The following is a 21947-nucleotide window of genomic DNA, read 5'->3' on the forward strand; positions in this document are numbered from 1 at the left end:
GGCATGGCAACCCACTCCAGTATTCTTGCCTGGCAAATTCCCTGGACAGAGGATCCTGGCGGGCTACAGTCCGTGAGGGCAAGGAGTCAGACCGACTAGGCACGCAGGCAAGGAGATCTCAGCATTCTGCACGTTGGGGGAGCCTTTTTTCTTGCATTAGGAGAGAGATCCTGGCAGGAAGTCAATTTCCAGGAAAAGATGCGGGGGTTGGAGCTCCTTGGCTCCGAGTGGCGCGGGGCAAAGGTGGCAGTAATTGGAGTTCTGGATGCGTTTTCCTAGAAGCCTCCAGCGCTCCGCCACCTGTGCGGAGTCTGCCCGGTTCTCGGCGTCTCCGCTGCAGTTTCCTTCTCCTAGGTTAGTCCCCGGGAGTGTGGGCGGCCCCATTCCTGAGCGCAGAAACTCTTCCCCCCTCCCCCCGCTCGCCCTCCGCCTGCGGCACACCAACCAGCCTTTCTCTTTGCCTCAGTCACTTCCTTCCTCGGCTTCTTCCTCCCCGGTGCGTTGAAGAAGGCAACCAGCCCGCACCGACGCTGCCCGTTTTCTCGGAAAAGAACAGGAGGTAGAGAGGTGGGTGATCGCCCTGGGAAGTGGCGTCCAGGTAGAAAGGATGGACTAGGGTAGCAGGGGGAGGTCCAACAGCCGGAGGAGGGGATCGTGGGCTGAGGTTGGAGAGCCAGGACCGGGAAGAGACGGGGCTAAGGCGCCTGGAGGGTATAACTAGCATTGGGCTGAGCCGGGTGCTGGGGACCGCGTGGGCGCGCCCCCGCGCCCCCCACCTCTCGGGCAGACTTCCGTACTAGGCTCACGTGACATTTTGCCGGGGGCGGACCGGGCAGGGAGATAAGCAGCGTTTATAAAGATTTTCTTTTTCTTTTCTTGTTTTTTTTTTTTTTTTTAACCGCAGAGCAACTTGCCGGCTTTGCACTTGGAGAGTCAGTTCCGCAGAACTGAGCGGGAACAGACTAGCAGTGAGGGGCCAGGCTCCACCCGAGGGATTCGGGGGCTTCAGGGCAGTGGGTTCTGCGGGCGCGGGCGGAGGGTGCGGATCTGAACGCTCCCCGTTCTGTGTACGGGGTGGGGGTTAGTGAGAAGACACTAGCGACTCGGGGAGCCCCAAGCTGGGTCCGTTTGCGTCGCTGGGTCTGGGCGCCGGCTCTCGAGGCGCGCCTGGGGTGCACTGATCGCCTGGGAGCACCGATCGCCGGGGAGCGCGGGCCTCGCGGAGACAAAGGCTTCCGGGATGCGGATGCTGCTCTTCCCCGGGAGTCCGCCCGGACTCCGCCGTGCGCCCCGGAGCCGGGGCCGAGCCTTGCGCTCTCTATCTCTGCAGTGGTGCCAGTGATGACCGTCTGATGGCCTGCGGGGGACAGGGTCTTGGGACCCCTTCCGGGCCAGCTCCCAACTTGGCTCCGGGATGACCAAATATGGAGTGTTTGCGCGCCTGCGAGAGGCGGGAAGGAACCCAGTCATTCTTTGACCTACACCAGCTGCTCGTCGGGGATTGTGAAGGAGGGCTGGGAAAGAGTGGCCAGCCCTAGTGAGGACAGGTGGTTCCCGATTCCCAGATGTCCCCACTCGAGTAGGCTTATTCCTTGACTTTAGAAAATCTCCAGGTATTGCCTCCAAACTTAAGAAAACAAACCAACCAAAATGAAAAAACCCCAAAAAACTGTTAAGAGGGTCCTTAAATATATCTTCAAGTGCCTACTGAAAGTGGAGCATTTCAGCATATGGCCCAGTCCGCCCACATTCCGTTTTCTTTGTGGTTCCCACGCACAGTGCCTAATTGGTTTCTGTCACAATGAGAGGGCTCAGCTAGCATCTGCCATCCCCTTCCCCTGAGCCTCCCATTGACCCGGCTCTTTCTTTCCCTTAGACTTGCTCTGCCCGTGGCCTCTCATTGTTCTTGATCTTGCTGCTTGCACCAGCCCCGGCTTCTGTCCTCATAAAAAAATGTCGTGGACCTTCTGACGTTTGTACAGCAGAGTATTTTATACTCCTTTGTCCTCATTAAATAATCAAAGAAACCATACCAGGTTATGTAGGCTAGCAATAGTTTTTAAGCCCATCATTTTCCTACTCAAAAGGATCAGAGCAGGGAGCCTTTTTTGCTTTTTAAGGGTTTTGTCTTAGTAAGTACTCAAATATTTCACACAAATACAACTTACCATTACATTTAGTTCTATTTGCATAATAACCAGCCCCACCCCAAAGGAGCAGAAGAGGCAGAAGGATGAGGTAAAAACAGCATTTAATTGTGGGAAACCCCTCTGAGTCAGTTTCATCATCCATAAAATAGGGATAAATAATACTTTGCAAGGTTCTTAGAATAAACACAGATAAGGAGCCTCAGGTGTAATTAATTATAAGGAAATTCTGGTAGTCTTCCCATCTTACAAAGATGAATTTGCATCTGCTTAATGTGATGCACATATTCACGCTACTTAAGAGTGGGATTTCCTCTTTGAGTCTCATTATTAAAGGAGAACTATGACTGGTGTGGATGGTGGTGGGTGGAAGGAATGGAAAATAATGTTAAAGAGATGAATATTCTGGGTGGGAGGAAATCAAAGCATCTGACAATTAGAGAAGACTGTAATCCCCTTGGACACTTCCCTTTCCCTTTTGTCCAATATGGGCTGATTTCCTCATCAATCCTCACAGATCCTACTACTGCAAACTATTCACTGTTAGACGGTTTTGATTATTAGAGAAATTTTTTCTCTTATGGCTTCCAAATCTGCCTTTCTGTTTACCTGTCTATTCTACCCAATATGGTAACGCAAACAAGACTATTCACATGAGTACATAATGGAGTTTTATTTTTTAAAAAAGTAGCAGGTCGTCTCTAGGCTAACTTTTAAAAGTCAAGATTCTTTACAGTGCAAGTGACAGAAACTCAAACCAGCATAAGCAAAACCACAGAGGATTGATTAGTTCATGTAACAGGAAAATCCAAGGTCATATACAGGCTCAATCATTGATGCATGGTTGAATTTTCCTTTGTGCTGGATTTATTCCTGGCAGGCTCTTTTCACATGGTAGCTGTTTATATACTGGCCGGCCGTAAACTTAGAGCCCAGTGGGAGAGTGTTGTTTTACTAGTAGTCTGGCAAAATTCCTGGGCCGACCCCATTGTTCAAGATGGTATCACCTATCCTATGCTCCAAACCAATTACTCTGACTTTGAACCATTCCTGGAGTCCAGAATGAGGCTCTACCCAAGATCCATGAGATAAGAACAAGGAAGGAATGGCTCTATCAAAAAAAAAAAAAAAAATTGGACTGCTGGTGCCAGAAGGTAGAAAGGCTGCTGAGCAGGGAAAAACGACAGCTGTTCACCACACTGACATTAACAGGTTTTTTCCCCTACCACTAATCTCATGGCATGTCTTTCAGTTGTGTCCTCTGGTTATATTTTAGCGTTTTAGTGTCTCTCTAAAACTGTATTTTGAATTGAATATAATGTTATAATTTCACCAGTAAATATAAAGTTCTCACATCTGGACACTAATTTTTGATACTGGGTTTTATGTAGCTGCATTAACCTAAGATGTTGTATCTTGTTGCAGTGTTGTTGTTTAGTCGCTAAGTCCCGTCCAACTCTTTTGGGACCCCGTGGACTGTAGCCCTTCAGGCTCCTCTGTCCATAGAATTTCCCAGGCAAGAACGCTGGAATGGGTTTTTGCCATTTCCTACTTCAGGTATCTTCCCCACCCAGGGATCAAACCAGTGTCTCTTGCATCTCCTGCATTGGCAGGCAGATTCTTTACCACTGAGCCACTAGGGAAGCGCATCTTGTTGCAATATAAGCTTCTTAAATTAAAAGATTTACACAGAAGTGTAGCAGATGGTAGTGGTACTTTTAATTATTAGCTATGAGAAATCTGGGGTCCTGATCAATATCATTTATACATAGATGTCATTCTTGTTTTTTAAAAGCTACCAAGAATTAGTTATGATCTGTCTGAATAAAATTATTTCTTCCAAATCATCACCTCAAAGTAAACCATTCAGGTCATCCTACTCTTTTCATCCCTTATTTAATTTGGAAAACTTAAAACAGACTGTGCTGATGCTTTTTCTGCCCATGCTTTTCACCCTCATATTGCTGTTTCCAGTGTAAAATTATTTCCTGCTTATGGAACTCATTCTTCCTCCTTTCCTGCTTTATTTCTTTGCTCCAACAGAGTTGGGTTTCTCTCCTTCAGCTCTACCTGCGGCTTCCCTGTTTCTTGCTGGTATCTGTCTCCTCCCTCTTTCTGTAGCTGTTTGCCACGCCCCCTTTAGGCTTCCTTTTCGGTCTCTGAGTCCACTTCCTCCCCTTAGAGCTCCTCTCTGTGCCTCACTGAAATCAGCAACTCCCTGTCAATAACTCTCACAGATGTGTTTTCATCCCCTGTCATGCCTCTGCTCATTTTACTGTTTGCCAGCCAATTATTTGTTGAAGTCCTACTCTTGGTGCCAGACGGGGTCCCACAGTAGCAGAACGATCAGATCCCAGCAGAGAGGAGCTCACTGTCTAGTGATAAAAGACAAGAAGCTGGTCATTCCAGTCAAGTGAAATGAAGTGGATGCACAATACTATGGGAACACACACGGGGGAGCACTCCTACTCCGGGGTTTCAGGGAGGGCTTCCTGGAGGAAGTTGTATCTCAGTTGGGACTGGACAAGTGGAAGTTAACTCCAAGAAAGAGGAATAGTCAGAGTTGGGTTGAAGAAGAAGCAGTACCTGTGAAGGCCGGACGTAAGAGAGTGAGGGGACATTTGAGGAATGAAAAGAAACGCTGTGTAGCTGCAACCTGGCATTCATAGGGCATAGATGTGAGGTGGCTGGAATGATGGGCACAAACCCAGCCAATGGAGGACCTCATGAGCCAAGGGAACTCACCCAGCTGCTATGCTAACCCTGAACTCCTTCCTCATTTGAAGATGAATGGTGTTCACCACAGGCTCTCCATTGCAGTCAGATTGCATTACGAACTGTTGGGGGAAGAGCATGAGTATATGTGACCTGGAAAATTGCATTTGTAGGGTTGCACCTGGACCGCCTTTTTCACCTCAGGGCTCCTAGAGGGGAGGGATTGTGTTGGTTTATCCAGTTAATCCTGGAACCAGCTCCTAGTTTTGGGCTTGCCCCAGGTGTGCTTCTGTTTCTCCTTGTTTCTATGCTTTTACATATTCTCTTCCCGATGCTTTCCCCAACTACTTATTGGTCCACTCCTCCCCCCAGGAACCTCCCTGAAACCTGTGGCTTTCTCCTTCAAGCTCCCTTAATGCCTTGGACCCTCTGCTCAAAGAGAGCTTGTCCCATTGTTAGTCATTCCAGGCCTTTCTCTGCTTCTGGAGGATGAATTCCCTGAGGGCGGGTCTTGTGTCATTCACCTTTGTGTTTCTGGTGCCAGGCAGAGCTTGGGTTTGGAGTTAATGGTGGGTGCAAGGAGAATGGCTTGATTCTCCCCAGTAGACTGCATGGAGTAAGAGTTGGATTGGGTTTGGAGTTAATAGTGGGTGCAAGGAGAATGGCTTGATTCTCCCCAGTAGACTGCATGGAGTAAGAGTGGGACTGCCCACAAGGGCAGTTATAAAGATGGGGGAAATGGAGGTACTCTATCTGGGGGAGATACATCACACAAGTGTTTTTAGGAAGAGGGACATGGTAAATTAATAGTGACAAATGCTACATGAAAAAAACCAAGGGCCCTTGGATTTGGCAAGATATGTATAATGTAATCTAGAAACTAATAATACAGATTTTTTTTTTTCTCCTTCAGGCAGCAATGAATGTGGATCATGAAGTTAAACTCTTAGTGGAGGAAATTCATCGTCTTGGTTCAAAAAGTAAGTTTTATATGATAGATACGGTGTTTCTTCTGAGTTTGCTTTAGAGCAAGAAGGACTAACTCTTTGGGTGCTGTGCTGTGCTGTGCTAAGTCGCTTCGTTTGTGTCCCAGTCTTTGGGACTCCATGGATTGTAGCCCACCAGGCTCTTCTTTTCATGGGATTCTCCAGGCAAGAATACTGGAGTGGGTTGCCATTTCCTTCTCCAAACTCTTGGTGGAAGCCTAAAAGTTTTGGTAGCTGTCAGCTAACTGCTCTCAGCCCTGAAGTAATTTCTGGAGACACAGAGCTATTGGGGTATTGTGATTCTTATACAAAGAATGGTTGAGTTATTTCATTATCCTTTGAATGGAAAGAAAATCACTGTACATCTGTAACCTAGCTGCATTGAAATCTTGTAATTGAATCTTGTTCGAATTTTGTCATACTATTAACATTCATTTTTTTTTTCTGCTTTACCGTGCCACCATTTTGCAAATTGCCAAATGACTAGGGACTCATTGAAATCGCAATACATTGTCTTTAGTTTCTTCAAACCTTTGAATTTTGTATAATCAGGTATTTATGTAGGTATAACTGAAAGAACCCATCCTTTGGATAGTTTTTTAAAAAAAGTCAGCTTTTCCCTCAGCAGCATATGAGCACCTACCATGAAGTTTGAGACATATAAAATTGGTAGTATTAGTGCCCTTTTCCTAAATTGTAATGAAAGCAACTCTTATGCTTGTAACTGTAAGTATTAAGCAACTCGTATGCTTGTAAGTATTAATATTTTATACCAGACCAGACATGTAATAGTTTGGGGAGCATTTTAAAAATTGTAAGAGCAATAGATGTATTCAGCAACAACTGGGATAATGGACCCCAAAGTTTTAAAATTATATCATGTAAGTGAAAAACAACTTTAAAAAGTACCTTATAAGAGTTGTCCTGTCATCGTAGCTTTTTTTTTCCACATTGGAGGATAATTGCATTACAATGTTGTGTCATCATTATAGTTTGATTTTCTTACATATAGCTGTGATTACTTATGAATCACAAATCATTTGAAATAACAAGAGGTACTTTGAAAATTCCATTGTCATTGTTATCAAACATCCCCTGTAGTTTTCTTTTGCTGATGTAACATTACTACAAACTTTGTGACATGAAACAACAAATGTAATATTTTTCATTAAAGATATATTGAACTATAGTTCATTTAAAACATTGTATTAATTTCTGCTACATTGTAAAATGATTCAGTTATACATATATATGTATTCTTTTCCGTTATAGTTCATCACAGGATGTTGAGTATAGTTCTCTGTGCTCTACAGTTGGACCTTTCTGTTTATCCATTCTATGTATAATAGTTTGCATCTGCCAACCACAAACTCAAACCCTCACACCACCTCCTTCTTGGCAACCACAAGTCTGTTCTCTTTGTGAGTCTGTTTCTGTTTCATAAATAAGTTCACCTGTGTCATATTTTAGATTCCACGTTAGTGATAGCATATGGTATTTGTCTCTTTCTGACTTACTTCACTTGGTATGATCATCTCTAGGTCCAGCCATGTTGCTGCAAATGGTATTTTTTCATTCCTCTTTGTGGCTGAGTAGTATTCCATTGTGGAGAAGGCAATGGCAATCCACTCCAGTACACTTGCCTGGAAAATCCCATGAACGGAGGAGCCTGGTAGGCTGCAGTCCATGGGGTCCCGAAGAGTTGGACAGGACTGAGTGACCTCACTTTCACTTTTCACTTTCATGCATTGGAGAAGGAAATGGCAACCCACTCCAGTGTTCTTGCCTGGAGAATCCCAGGGACAGGGGAGCCTGGTGGGCCGCCGTCTATGGGGTCGCACAGAGTTGGACACGACTGAAGTGACTTAGCAGCAGCAGCAGCAGTATTCCATTGTATGTATGTACCACATTTTCCTGTAAATAGTGTTATTGTGATCATAGGGGTACATATATGTTTTTGAATTATAGTTTTGTCCACATTTACTATCTTAATGGTTATGTAGGTTGGGAGTCTGTCTCAATCTGTTTGGGCTGCTGTAACAAAACACTCCAGACTATGTGGCTTATAAACAGCAGAAATTTTATTGCTTATAGTTCTGAAGGCTGGAGACCCGAGATCAGTGTGCCAGTATGGTCAACTTGGAGTCTTCTAGGTCTCAGACTTCTTGTATCTTTTCATGGTGAAAGGGACTAAGAATATCTTTGTAGCCTTTTTATCTATCATCAGTCTCTCTATTTATTATTGTGATAACACTGATTTATAAGATCTTGTAAGTTTCATATCGGAGAAGGCAATGGCACACCACTCCGATACTCTTGCCTGGAAAATCCTGTGGACGGCAGAGCCTGGTAGGCTGCAGTCCATGGGGTTGCTAAGAGTCGGACACGACTGAGTGACTTCCCTTTCACTTTTCACTTACACGCATTGGAGAAGGAAATGGCAAACCACTCCAGTACTCCTGCCTGGAGAATCCCAGGGACAGGGCAGCCTGGTGGGGTCGCACAGAGTCGGACACGACTGAAGCGACTTAGCAGCAGCAGCAAGTTTCATATAGAATAATATTGGGTTGACAAAAAAGATCATTCAGGTTTTTCCATTACATCATATGGAAAAACTCAAATGAACTTACTGGCCACCCCAATACTTAGCAGACTGAACCTGCACTTCAAAATAAGCAGGTTTACAAACTAGATGACTGTAAGGTAATTATCATAACTTGTATAAGGATGAAAATATTTTGAACATTGCAGCTTCACCAGGCCTCCTTGACTTACCTATTCCTCGTAATAGATATATTATTGAGTTGGAAAACATCTATGGAGATATGTTACCTACTGACAGATTAAGGTTAATTATTTATATTATGTCTGGAATAATGTTGACTAATCTAAACTATGAATTTGATGAATAAATTGATTAATTTAGTTTTATCTGTTTATTTTAAAATAGAGTTCTTTAAAGCCTTTCATTTTTCATCCCATCACTTCAGTTCAGTTCAGTCACTCAGTTGTGTCCGACTCTGCAACCCCATGGACTGCAGCACACCACGTTTCCCTGTCCATCACCAATTCCCAGAGCTTGCTCAAACTCATGTCCACTGAGTCGGTGATGCCATCCAACCATCTCATCTTCTGTTATCCCCTTTTCCTCCCACCTTCAATCTTTCCCAGCATCAGGGTCTTTTCCAGTGAGTCAACTCTTTGCATCAGGTGGCCAAAGTATTGGAGTCTCAGCTTCAGCATCAGTCCTTCCAATGAATATTCAGGACTGATTTCCTTTAGGATGGACTGCTTGGATCTCCTTGCAGTCCAAGGGACTCTTAAGAGTCTCCTCCAACACCACAGTTCAAAAGCATCAATTCTTCGATGCTCAACTTCTTTATAGTTCAACTCTCACATCCACACTTGACTACTGGAAAAACCATAGCTTTGACTAGATGGACCTTTGTTGGCAAAGTAATGTCTCTGCTTTTGGATATGCTGTCTAGGTTGGTCATAACTTTCCTTCCAAGGAGTAAGCGTCTTTTAATTTCATGGCTGCAGTCACCACCTGCAGTGATTTTGGAGCCCCCAAAAATAAAGTCTTTCACTGTTTCCATTGTTTCCCCATCTATTTGCCATGAAGTGATGGGACCAGATGCCATGATCTTAGTTTTCTGAATGTTCAGCTTTAAGCCAACTTTTTCACTCTCCTTTCACTTTCATCAAGAGGCTCTTTAGTTCTTCTTTGCTTTCTACCATAAGGGTGGTATCATCTGCATATCTGAGGTTATTAATATTTCTCCCGGCAATCTTGATTCCAGCTTGTGCTTTATCCAGTCCAACATTTCTCATGATGTACTCTGCATATACATTAAATAAGCAGGGTGACAATATACAGCCTTGATGTACTCCTTTCCCTATTTGGAACCAGTCTGTTGTTCCATGTCCAGTTCTAACTGTTGCTTATTGACTTGCATACAGATTTCTCAGGAGGAAGATCAGGTGGTCTGGTATTCCCATCTCTTTCAGAATTTTCCACAGTTTATTGTGATCCACACAGTCAAAGGCTTTGGCATAGTCAATAAAGCAGAAATAGATGTTTTTCTGGAACTCTCTTGCTTTTTCAATGATCCAGTGGATGTTGGCAATCTCTGGTTCCTCTGCCTTTCTAAATTCAGCTTGAACATCTGGAAGTTAATGGTTCATGTACTGTTGAAGCCTGGCTTGGAGAATTTTGAGCATTACTTTGCTAGTGTGTGAGATAAGTGAAATTGTGTAGTAGTTTTTGCATTCTTTGGCATTGCCTTTCTTTGGGATTGGAATGAAAACTGACCTTTTCCAGTCCTGTGGCCATGCTGAGTTTTCCAAATTTGCTGGCATATTGAGTGCAGCACTTTCACAGCATCATTTTTCAGGATTTGAAATAGCTCAACTGGAATTCCATCACCTCCACTAGCTTTGTTCATAGTGATGCTTCCTAAGGCCCACTTGACTTGGCATTCTAGGATGTCTAGTTCTAGGTGAGTGATCACACCATTGTCATTATATGGGTCATGAAGATCTTTTTTGTATAGTTCTGGGTATTCTTGCTACATCTTCTTAATATATATCTTCTGCTTCTGTTAGGTCCATACCAGTTCTGTCCTTTATTGTGCCCATCTTTGCATGGAATGTTCCCTTGGTATCTCTGATTTTCTTGATTTCTAATTTTTATCCTATAGAAAAGAATTAAGTAGATGAAGATTATTTGGAGATATAAATTCTTTAAAAAATGTACCTTGAGTGCTGCCTTTGTGCTCAAGTGCTGGAGATGGGAAAATAAATAAAAGTCCATCTCAGCCCTATGGGCCTCTTTAGGTAATGAGAACACAGATAAATTGGAAGGATGTTTTGGGACGTGATTAAGAGCATGTGCTCTGGAGTCAGACTCTGGGAAGGAATTCCAGCTCTTCCTCATTCCTGCTGTGTGACCTTGGGCACATTTCTAAACTTTTCTGTGCCTTGGTTTCCTTATTTGTATAATGATACTACTTTATTTCAGTGAGTGTTGGAGACACATTTTTCACACTTTAAAATCTCTAAAATAAGGATTATTTTATGATACATGGTATGCTATCGTTAAATTGGCAGTTTAATTGGAACATGAAATAATGGTGCTTCTTAAAATCAATGGTGTCTTATCTTTGACAAAATGGTTAAGTGAGTTTTAATGACTATAAAATGCATCGAACAGTTCTAGGAACGTACTGAGTACTCAATAAATGGTAGCTTTCATTACTGTAATTGATGGTGCATGCTTTGATTGATATACATTCCATTTTTTAAGAAGTGCTATTAACTCGACTAAAGGAATCATAGAGGACTTCTCAGAGAAGGTGACATTTGAGTCCGTTTTTGAAGAAAAAAGAATTTAGCTAGAAAAGAGGATCTGGGATGCTAGGTAGATGGCTTGACATGGACAAAGTTACCAGGGGAGGTGATTCTTAACACCCTCGATTACAGCAGGTTGCTCATTTTGACTGAATCACAAGATGCATGGAATGAGAGGGCAGGAGGCCTGGTGAGAGGTGAGGCAAGGTCTAGAGGATGAAGAATCTTATTCACTCTATCTTAAAGGTGCTAGGGAGCTATTGAAAGATTAAAGTAAAAGAATATCAATTAAGCTTGTATCATACAAAATTTCTTCCACATTTTAAATTCTGTATGAATGTGGAGGATATAGTGAGGGTAAAAATGGAGACTTGTAAGGAGTCTGGCAGTTAGCCACATGAGAATCAACTGGGGCCTGGAATTAATTGTCCATGGAGAGGGAAGGCTAAAGGAACAGAAGATACAAAGAAGGTGGCATTGCTCAGACATTTGTCAGATTGAGGGGTTAGCAGGCAGCAGAACTCCAAGATTACAGCAGGGTTTCTGCCTTTGGTGGCTTTAAAAAATTTACCTAAATTGAGAATTTACCATAGACTGGGTATGCTATAAAAGACTTTACCTACATTCTATGTTTTAATCCTTGTAACAACTCCGAGAGGGATATTTTTACCCTTGTTTGATGGATGAAGTAACTGCAGCTCAGAGAGCTTGAAGGACCAACCAGGTTACCCAGCAGCTGCACTGATTCCTATAATCAGTGAAAGGTTTTCATTGCCAACAAAGGGTCATGCTGCTGGAAGTGAAAGAATCAAACAAGTACCTCTTGACTTTCCAGGCCAAGCATGGTCAGACTCCCTATTTTCCATTACCAACTTATTTCCTCCTTCTCTTAGATGGTTTACTTGAGCTGAGTAAATTAGTCACTGTTCCCCTAGATACTTAACTTCTTTCACCTGTGCCTATGGCTTGGCATAATCTCCCATTTCTTGCACTCATAATTGAACCAGTGATCACCGATCTAGTGCTTAGCATGGGCTGGACACTGTGCTCTGTGCTTCAGAACTCTGTCCCCAACCATACAGTGTGGGAGGTATTAAGATCTCCATTATACAGTTGAGGAAACAGGCTTAGGGAATTTATGCAGGTTTCCCAGGCTAAGCAACTAGCAGATGGCCAAAATTTCAGCTGAGGACTGTCAGGGTGTTTGTTTGTTTGTTTTGTTTTTAAAGCTCTGTATTATACGCCCCTTAAAGTCTGGTGGCTCAGAGGGTAAAGTGTCTGCATGGAATGCAGGAGACCCGGGTTCGACCCCTGGGTCCGGACCTCCCCTGGAGAAGTAAATGGCAACCCACGCCAGTACTCTTGCCTGGAGAATCCCATGGACGGAGGATCCTGGTAGGCCACAGTCCACGGGGTCGCAAAGAGTCGGACACTACTGACTGACTTCACTTTCTTTACTTTCTTTCTTTAAAGTCCAGAACAGGTACCACCAGTCATGAAATCTTCCCTTCCTGGTCTAGCCCGGAGTCATCTTGGTCTTGAAAAACAATCATGTACCTCTTTGCCTGTTGCCCTACCTACTGTCTGTATGGTTATTTCCTCGTGGGAGGGGAAATCATTTCTTTGATAGCTAGAAAGTGATTCTATACTTCCTTCTCCCTTCCTCTAGTGCCCAGCACTTGCTACACCCACAGTAGGAGTTTATTAAGCCACATGCTGTAAGCTCTAGCAGAGCAGCACGGGAACCCAAGAACCCTTCTTGCTGTGATGACCATCTCCTTCAGAGAGGGTACAGCTTTGGGAGAGAAGAACTTGGAGCATTGCATAGGATGGGTGAAATGTTCAGCCAGGTAGATCGAAGGATTCAGCTAGCATTGGGGAAGTATCCTTGATTACCCTTATCTTTGAGACTTCCTCTTATTGACTTTTAACCAAAGATCCACCTTTTGTTTTTCCTTAATTAAAAAAAGACTTTATTTTTTAAGGGCAGTTTTAGATTTGCAATAAAATTGAGTGGAAGGTACTGAGATTTCCCATATGCCCTCCCACACATGCATAGTCTTCCTTATTTTTAACATCTTCCACCAGAGGGGTACCTTCATTACAGTTGATGCCCCTGCATCGTTTTTGTTGTTCAGTTGCTAAGTCGTGTCCGACTCTTTGTGCCCCCATGAATTGCAGCACGCCAGGCTTCCCTGTTCTTCACTGTCTCCTGGAGTTCATTCAAACTCCTGTCCATTGAGTCAGAATGCCATCCATCCATCTCATCCTCTGTCAACCCCTTCTCCTCTTGCCCTCAATATTTCCCCAAATCAGGGTCTTTTCCAATAAGTCTACCCCTAATAGCTCAGTTGATAAAGAATATGCCTGCAATGCAGGAGACCCCGGTTGGATTCCTGGGTCAGGAAGATCCCCTGGAGAAGGGCTAGACTACCCACTCCAGTATTCTTGGACTTCTCTTGTGGCTCAGCTAGTAAAGAATCCACCTGCAATGTGGGAGACCTGGGTTCCATCCCTGGATTGAGAAGATCCCCTGGAGAAGGGAAAGGCTACCCATTCCAGTATTCTGGCCTGGTGAATTCCATGGACTGTGTAGTCCATGGGGTTGCAAAGACTGAGCGACTTTCACTTTCACTTTCTTTCCCATTAGGTGGCCAAAGTATTGGAGCTTCAGCTTCAGCGTCAGTCCTTACAGTTAATATTTAGGGTTGATTTCCTTTGGGTTTGACTGGTTTGATCTCTAGGATTGATCCTGCATTGACATATAATTATCACCCAGAGTCCATAGTTGACATTACATTTCACTCTTGATTTTGTACATTCTGTGGGTTTGAACTGATGTGTAATGATGTCTCCATCATTATAATATCATGGAGTGTCTTCATTGCTTTAAAAATTCTTTGTGCTCTGCCTGTTCACCCCTCCCCTACCCTAACCATTGAAAACCACTAATGTTTTTACTTTGTTTTCTCTTTTTCCATAGTTTTGCCTTTTCCAGAATATTCCATAGTTGGAGTCATATAGCACATAGCTTTTTTTCAGATTGCTTTCTTTCGTTTATTAATATGTATTTAAGGTTCCTCCAGGTTTTTCATGACTTGATAGCTCATCTCTTTTTAGTGTTTATTTTAATTTTTAGCATCTATGTTAAAAACTGGCCTTCAAACTAGATAATGTAGGGATTCTGGTAAATGAAGATTTCTTCATTTTTGAGGTCACCACTCCTTTCCTGGGGTTTCTGAGCATGTTCAGAACACACTTAGAGAAGTACTGTTCCTGATCTGGGGTTTCCCTTATATTTGTTATTTTTACTGATTCAACAACTAACAATTAGGAAATTGAGATTTAGAGCCTTCCCTGGCGGTCCAGTGGTTAAGACTGCCTTCCAGTGCAGGGCATGCAGGTTGGATCCCTCATCAGGGAGCTAAGCATCTACGTGCCTTGTGGCCAAAAAACAAAATCATAAAACAGAAGCAATATTGTAACAAATTCAATAAAGATTTTAAAAATGGTCCACACCAAAAAAACCTTTAAAAAAATCAAAATTTAGACAGAGAGGAGTGGTCCACCATATGAGCACTGTAACACATTCACTTTTTGTTAATATTTCTTAGTTCTTACTCCACTCTGTACAGATGGTACTAAGGCTAGAAGATATACTACACATTGCATTTACTCCATTCCTTTTTGAATCTGGCAAGAAGTTACACTGAATTTTTGACTGTTGACTGTTACATTGTGATGTTGGTTAACCTCCAGTTGTTTATGAAAGATGGTGTGTATTTGCCATACATGGTGGCAATAAACAGACTTTGCATTGGCTAACGTTGTGTTCTCTCAATTAGATGCTGATGGAAAATTAAGTGTGAAATTTGGGGTCCTCTTCCAAGATGACAAATGTGCCAACCTCTTTGAAGCACTGGTAGGGACTCTCAAAGCGGCAAAACGAAGGAAGATTATTACATACTCAGGAGAGCTACTTTTGCAAGGTGTTCATGATGATGTTGACATTATATTGCTTCAAGATTAATGTGGTTTGCATAGCTCTGTTTATTGTTTTTTGTTTGTTTCTGGTAAACTGGAATATTAAGTCAAAGGACAAACATACGAACCTACTTAATGTATTTTTATAGAACTTTGTAAACAAAAGGAGACTCATTTTAGAAGTCTGTCCTTTTTTCTATCTTAAAAACAAGTTTGTGTATTACACTGTAAAATGAACAAAACCTATTATTTTTCTCAGGAATCTGGTTGGAAAATGTAAACAATGGGGCTTTTTTGGTGGGGGTACCAGGAATGTTTGTTTCATAAATTATTCATAGACAATTTCTACAGATATTGGACATTCTGTGAAATCAAGAAACAAACTTGTAAGACTAGCTTCCACAAAGAATATAATGTTTATGTAATAAAAACATATAACTCCCTTAAAATTATCTTATTGTCTTATTTTGTCATTTGAAATTTATGTACTTCACAGTCTTGAGTTTTTGCATCAACATTAGGTAACCGCAGTAAAAGTTTTCTTAATTTGGAGAAATATTTTCTTAAAACTACAGAATTTAAAAAGTAGGGATGATTAGTGTTACGACTGGGCCCTGTTAAATATAACGATTTTGATGCCTATAACGCGCTTAACACTGGTAGGGGACATGCCCAAAAAGTGTAACCCCAAAACTTCACTTTCTAACTGGATTAGTCAGACCCACCTGAAACAATACAGGAGTATTTATGATTGCATGTTGCAGCTTGTAGTACAGAACTGAAAATGATACAGAATCTCAAGGAGGACAAGATCAGTGAAAGGCCTTGTGGTTGGAAGAGGTATAGAGGAGGCAAAATTTGTAGGATTAGAGCTGATTATATTCAGAGGGGGAAAGATGGGATGGGTGAGGGTGATGACCTAAGGGAAGGCAGAGGGACATGGATTATTAGCAAGGCATGATTTTGTGAGAGGATATCAGAATTCACTGGCACTTCATAGTCACTGTGAACATTTATTGAGCCTTTATTATGCTAATCCTCTTATAACCCTGTGAGGTCAGTATTAATGTTACCTCCCATTTCATGGATGAGGTAAGAAAGACACAGAAAGGTTAAGAGCTTGTTTAAGTTCACCTAGCCAGAAAGTGAGTAAGTCAGGATTTTGAAATTTGACTCATCTAATTGGCAAGGCCAGGGATGGGATGGACTTCAGGCATGGCTGGCTCCAGGGACTCAACCACTGTTGTTTAACACTACCTTGCCATATTGGCTCTGATGCGTTTTTTGGTTCTTTCTCATTCTCTTTCTACTGTAAATAGATTTCCTGCATATATTAATAGATGGCTGCAGATAGTACTCTTGCCTGGAAAATCCCATGGACGGAGGAGCCTGGTGGGCTGCAGTCCATGGGGTTGCAAAGAGTCAGACACGACTGAAGTGACTTCACTTTCACTTTTCACCTTCATGCATTGGAGAAGGAAATGGCAACCCACTCTAGTGTTCTTGCCTGGAGAATCCCAGGGATGGGGGAGCCTGGTGGGCTGCCATCTATGGGGTTGCACAGAGTCGGACATGACTGAAGCGACTTAGCAGCAGCAGCAGCAGCAGCAGATAGTTGCAATGCATCTACTCTTGGATTAGCAACACTAGTAGAGAGAGAATTATATATTATTAATCATATATAATTATATACCATTAATTATATATAATTGATTATAAATGTTAATTATGAACTTTAAGACAGGAACTCTTATTGGCTCCACTTGCAGCATAAGTTGACCCTTCTGATCAATAGCATTTGCCAGAGGGAGAAGATATCTTGAATGTCCTGGGTTATATGCTTGTTTCTGAGTGAGGATTGGGTAGGACCTGTGCTTCACAGCCTCACCTCAAATAGGAAGGGGATAGTTCCCTAAGGGAAGGATGCTGAGCACATGGGAACAACACAGGTTGACCATAGATTGGGAACAACACAGGTTGACCATAGATAAGGAACACCTTTGAGGGCTGCATCCACAAAACCATGCATATGAGAGAAAACAAAAGATAAATGAGAAATGGTCAAAAGATAACTATCGTATGGCCTCAGTAACTGGGAGAAAAATGTGTTTGCCGAGACGGGGAAATTGAGTGGAGCAGGAAGGCTGATTTTAGGCAAAGTGCATTTGGACATGGTGGACTTGGAATGTTTGGACTGGAAACGTGTAATAAGCAGGCGAGGATTAGGTTCTGCAACTTAGGTGAAGGTTCAGGAATATTGATAGAGACCTGAGAGTTATTTTGATTTTGATATGTATCAGTTCAGTTCAGTTCAGTCACTCAGTCGTGTCTGACTCTTTGCGACCCCATGAATCGATGATCATAATTCTGCCTCTATTATTATCTAAGTTGAGATTTTAATTATTAGGCATTTAGAAAACAGAGAAGATATATAATCTACAGACTTTGTAAAAGCCTAGTGTGAAAAAATGAAGCAATTTTAAAAGGAAAACAATCTGGGTAACTCACATGTCTGATGGAACCTTTTTGAGAGGAGGTTGATCATAGTCAAAGGCTTCCTTAAAACTTCAGAAGGTGAAAAGAGTTACTCAATTTGTTACTTTCTTTAGTGTCTTCTTGGTGAGTATCAAATGCAATTTGAAACCCATAATGGTTTTAGAATTTGAGAAATATCTTCCAGAAAAATATCCATGGGGTTATCTAGTTATTTTGAGAAAATTAGCAGAGCAGCATTCCTATCTACCACTCACGTCTGCAATAATACAGTTTTATATATATTTCTAAATATATATATATTTATACATATATTTAGATTCAAGATGGTCATATCCTTTGAAAACTCTTGAAAGTCCCTTGGACTACAAGGAGATCCAACCAGTCCATTCTAAAGGAGATCAGCCCTGGGATTTCTTTGGAAGGAATGATGCTAAAGCTGAAACTCCAGTACTTTGGCCACCTCATGCGAAGAGTTGACTCATTGGAAAAGACTCTGATGCTGGGAGAGATATGGGGCAAGAGGAGAAGGGGACGCCAGAGGATGACATGGCTGGATGGCATCACTGACTCGATGGACGTGAGTCTCAGTGAACTCCAGGAGTTGGTGATGGACAGGGAGGCCTGGCGTGCTGCGATTCATGGGATCGCAAAGAGTCGGACACGACTGAGCGACTGATCTGATCTGATCTGATCGTGGTCTTAAAATTCAAAATGATAAATTTGATTTGATCCAAATTCACAGTTAAAATAATTTCTCTTGGCCATAAACTGCATTTCAGTTAATCATCTCAGTAATGAGTGTCACTGACTATAGGCAGATGGAAATTAGAAATTATAAACAATTGTACACAAACATTTCTTCTGTTATGCAATAGAAACATATAGTATCTACTTTACTCAAGTCACTGTGCTAGGCATTAGGGGTTATTATTCTCAAAGAGAAGCAAGTAACTTGCACAATGTATATTAAATATAGAACCTTTGGATAAACGACAGGGATACAGGTGCAAAAATGATGAACTGTTTTGGGGTGAACTGAATGAAGATTTCCTTAAAGTCAGGAGAACGATCCAGAAGGACTTTACTGGTGCAGTTCTTTATGCCTGCAAAGGTAGAGAAAGGCAAGTAACTTAAGGAAGAAAGAGGAGTATTGGGACCCGAGGCTGGAAAGGGTTGGGACATTACTTTGAACCTTAAAGACTGAAGAAACATTTCTAAGTGTATGTGTTACTGCTAAGTCACTTCAGTTGTGTCCGACTCTGTGCGATCCCATAGACGACAGCCCACCAGGCTCCCCCGTCCCTGGGATTCTCCAGGCAAGAACACTGGAGTGGGTTGCCATTTCCTTCTCCAATGCAGGAAAGTGAAAATCGAAAGTGAAGTCGCTCAGCCTTGTCTGACTCTTAGCGACCCCATTAACTACAGCCTACCATGCTCCTCCGTCCAATGGGATTTTCCAGGCAAGAGTACTGGAGTGGGGTGCCATCGCCTTAATAATATTGAATTACAAAGAACTGTGAAAAACCTATATGAAATAATTTGATAAGTCCCACTCATTATGAAGTAACTTTAATTTGTAAGATCCACAGCAGTGCTATTTTGTAAACTGAGATTACACCAAACAGTCTATAATTACAGCTTATTATCTTCAGAGTGGATGACTGTTAATTGTAAAATTGATTAGTGTCACCACCTGTGCAAACTCAAATTTCCATAAGTTCCCATCATAGAACACCCAAGCACACATTCCTTTGTTTGCTGGAGGAACAATTTAAAAATAAGTTACAGAAATGTTGATTTGAGGAATTTGTCATAATCAAACACTCGCATCCCCAGAAGTCCCTGGTATCTGAGCTGCTTCCTATGGTTTCAGACAATGAGGGGAAAAAGGCCTGTGTATTGACACACAAAATACAAACAATGTGATGGCAAAGGAACAAGCCTGCTGTTCTGTGTGGCATGCGTGTTGACCTCACTAATTTATAGCCTCGTGTATCTAAAAAAGTCAAGAGAATGGCACGTACCTTTAATTTATTTATTGTCAGATAATCTTGGAGTTTCCTTTTCCTTAACAAAAGCTATAAATAACTCATCAAAGAAAACCACTCTTTGGGAGCCTTGTATGATTAGAAATCAAAAACGACCACATGTTTTTTGGAAGATGTTTTCGTATGGAAACCCCTCTCTTGTAGCTTTTGTTTAGCTGACTCAACCAAAGGCTTAATTTTTTTGACCTCTGCACTTCCCCTTTCAGTAGGGAAGTGAGAGGCTTTGTAGTGAGAGACTTCTGGTTGGAAGGAACGGAGACTCTGCTGGGTAAGGGGGGTTAACTATGAGCATGTGAACCAGGCGATTAGGAAGATAAAGTAACTCCCTGAAATTGGCGACCCGGACATCACCAAAGCAGGACTTCTGGGGAACTCCTAACCAGAGGGCATCAGAGTGACTTTTGTAGCTTTTTCAACATCTCAATGTTCTGCAGACTGAATGAATACATCGGGATGGGGCCCCAAGCATTTCCACTGACATATCATCTCCCAGGTTGATTCTGATGGGCAGCTGTGGGAAAGAATTACTCCTCACTGCCTTAGAACAGAGGCCCCCAACCTCAGGGATCTAATGACTGATGATCTAAGGTGGCACTGATGTAATAATAATGGGGGAAAAGTGCATAATGTGCTTGAATCATCCCCAAACCATCCCCACCGCTGGCCCTGGTCTATGAAAAAAATGCCTTCTATGAAACCAGTCTCTGGTGCCAAAATGGTTGCAGACCCCTGCCTACAGACTCTCTGTCAACAGCACTCAGCTGTGTTCCTGGATCCACTTCTTTCTATTTGCTTCCCCTCCTGCTTCCAATTAGTTAACTCATCCTTTATTTTTCTCTATTCATAGCTTCTCCTTAAGCATCAGTTCGCTCCCTATTCCTCTGATTTATTAGTGCCAGTTCTTGCCGCTGGCTGTGTCATATGCTGAATGTCTGTATGTCTAAATTAAAATGCTTAATATAAAAGAGTTTGAGTAGCACAATTTGTCCTTACTGTGCCAGACCACCCCATAGGTCATTGGCCAGTTTAAGCACTGATTGGGTCAGCTATGCACCCTCATCCAATCAGTTATGGCTGCCAGCGGGGGCAGGAAAGACTTATAACCTGGAGCACCTGTCACAGGGTTTGAGAGCTGAGCTGCCTCTAAAGTGATTGTGGGTCTGGCAGGCAGTGGCACTGCATCCTAACCATTTTCTCAGAGATCCTCTGTGACTTACAGTAGAATATGAAAACAGTAAAGTTCAATTTGGAAGCTATGACCGTCCATTTTAAGCATAAAGAATATTTCCTCCACGTGTTAATTGTACTTTCAATATCGATGATTAAGAAAATACATAACACAAAAGCTATAAAATAAAAAAAAGTACAACTGAAACAAAGATTTTTTTAAAGTGCATTTTATTACTCGTTACAGTAGTACTTACGCTTTAATGATAGTAGCACAGTTATTTATGTATACAAGACCCATCATTTATCCACAGAAAATGTTTGATGCACATATGGTTTCTTAGACCCTTTGAAGTAACTCTTGGCTCCTTAGGACTGCTTCTTCTACAGGTTATAAATGAATTTGTGGCACACTAAACACAGGTCCTATATCAAGAAACGCTGCACTGGGGCCTCCAGGGTTTCAGTTCAGTCAGTTCAGTTCGGTCGCTCAGTCGTGTCCGACTCTTTTCGACCCCATGAATCGCAGCACGCCAGGCCTCCCTGTCCATCACCAACTTCCAGAGTTCACTCAGACTCACATCCATCGAGTCAGTGATGCCATCCAGCCATCTCATCCTCTGTCGTCCCCTTCTCCTCTTGCCCCCAATCCCTCCCAGCATCAGGGTCTTTTCCAATGAGTCAACTCTTTGCATGAGGTGGCCAAAGTACTGGAGTTTTCAGCTTTAGCATCATTCCTTCCAAAGGAATTCCAGGGCTGATCTCCTTCAGAATGGACTGGTTGGATCTCCTTGCAGTCCAAGGGACTCTCAAGAGTCTTCTCCAACACCACAGTTCAAAAGCATCAATTCTTCGGCGCTCAGCCTTCTTAACAGTCCAACTCTCACATCCATAGATGACCACAGGAAAAACCATAGCCTTGACTAGACGGACCTTTGTTGGCAAAGTAATGTGTCTGCTTTTCAATATGCTATCTAGGTTGGTCATAACTTTCCTTCCAAGGAGTAAGCATCTTTTAATTTCATGGCTGCAGTCACCATCTGCAGTGATTT

At 42.4% G+C, this 21947-nt stretch overlaps 1 protein-coding gene across 3 annotated transcripts; it reads left to right on the top strand.

Annotated features, from left to right (window-relative positions):
* Window positions 1-229: 229 nt before the first annotated feature.
* Window positions 230-15633, top strand: ABRACL (ABRA C-terminal like). 3 transcript variants are annotated; one of them, XM_055535765.1, is made up of 4 exons: window positions 230-354; window positions 467-567; window positions 5776-5842; window positions 15046-15633. In XM_055535765.1, exons 3-4 carry the CDS (start codon window positions 5782-5784, stop codon window positions 15228-15230), a joined length of 246 nt encoding a protein of 81 aa, XP_055391740.1. In that variant the 5' UTR covers window positions 230-354; window positions 467-567; window positions 5776-5781; the 3' UTR covers window positions 15231-15633. The 3 variants fall into 3 exon arrangements, with proteins under 3 accessions (XP_055391740.1, XP_055391742.1, XP_055391741.1); XM_055535767.1 differs by lacking the exon at window positions 467-567 and having other exon boundaries at window positions 331-354; XM_055535766.1 differs by lacking the exons at window positions 230-354; window positions 467-567 and adding an exon at window positions 689-711.
* The last annotated feature ends 6314 nt before the right edge of the window (window positions 15634-21947 follow it).

Source organism: Bubalus kerabau, chromosome 9, assembly GCF_029407905.1.
Source record: "Bubalus kerabau isolate K-KA32 ecotype Philippines breed swamp buffalo chromosome 9, PCC_UOA_SB_1v2, whole genome shotgun sequence".
In the NCBI taxonomy this organism is placed as follows: Eukaryota; Metazoa; Chordata; class Mammalia; order Artiodactyla; family Bovidae; genus Bubalus; species Bubalus kerabau.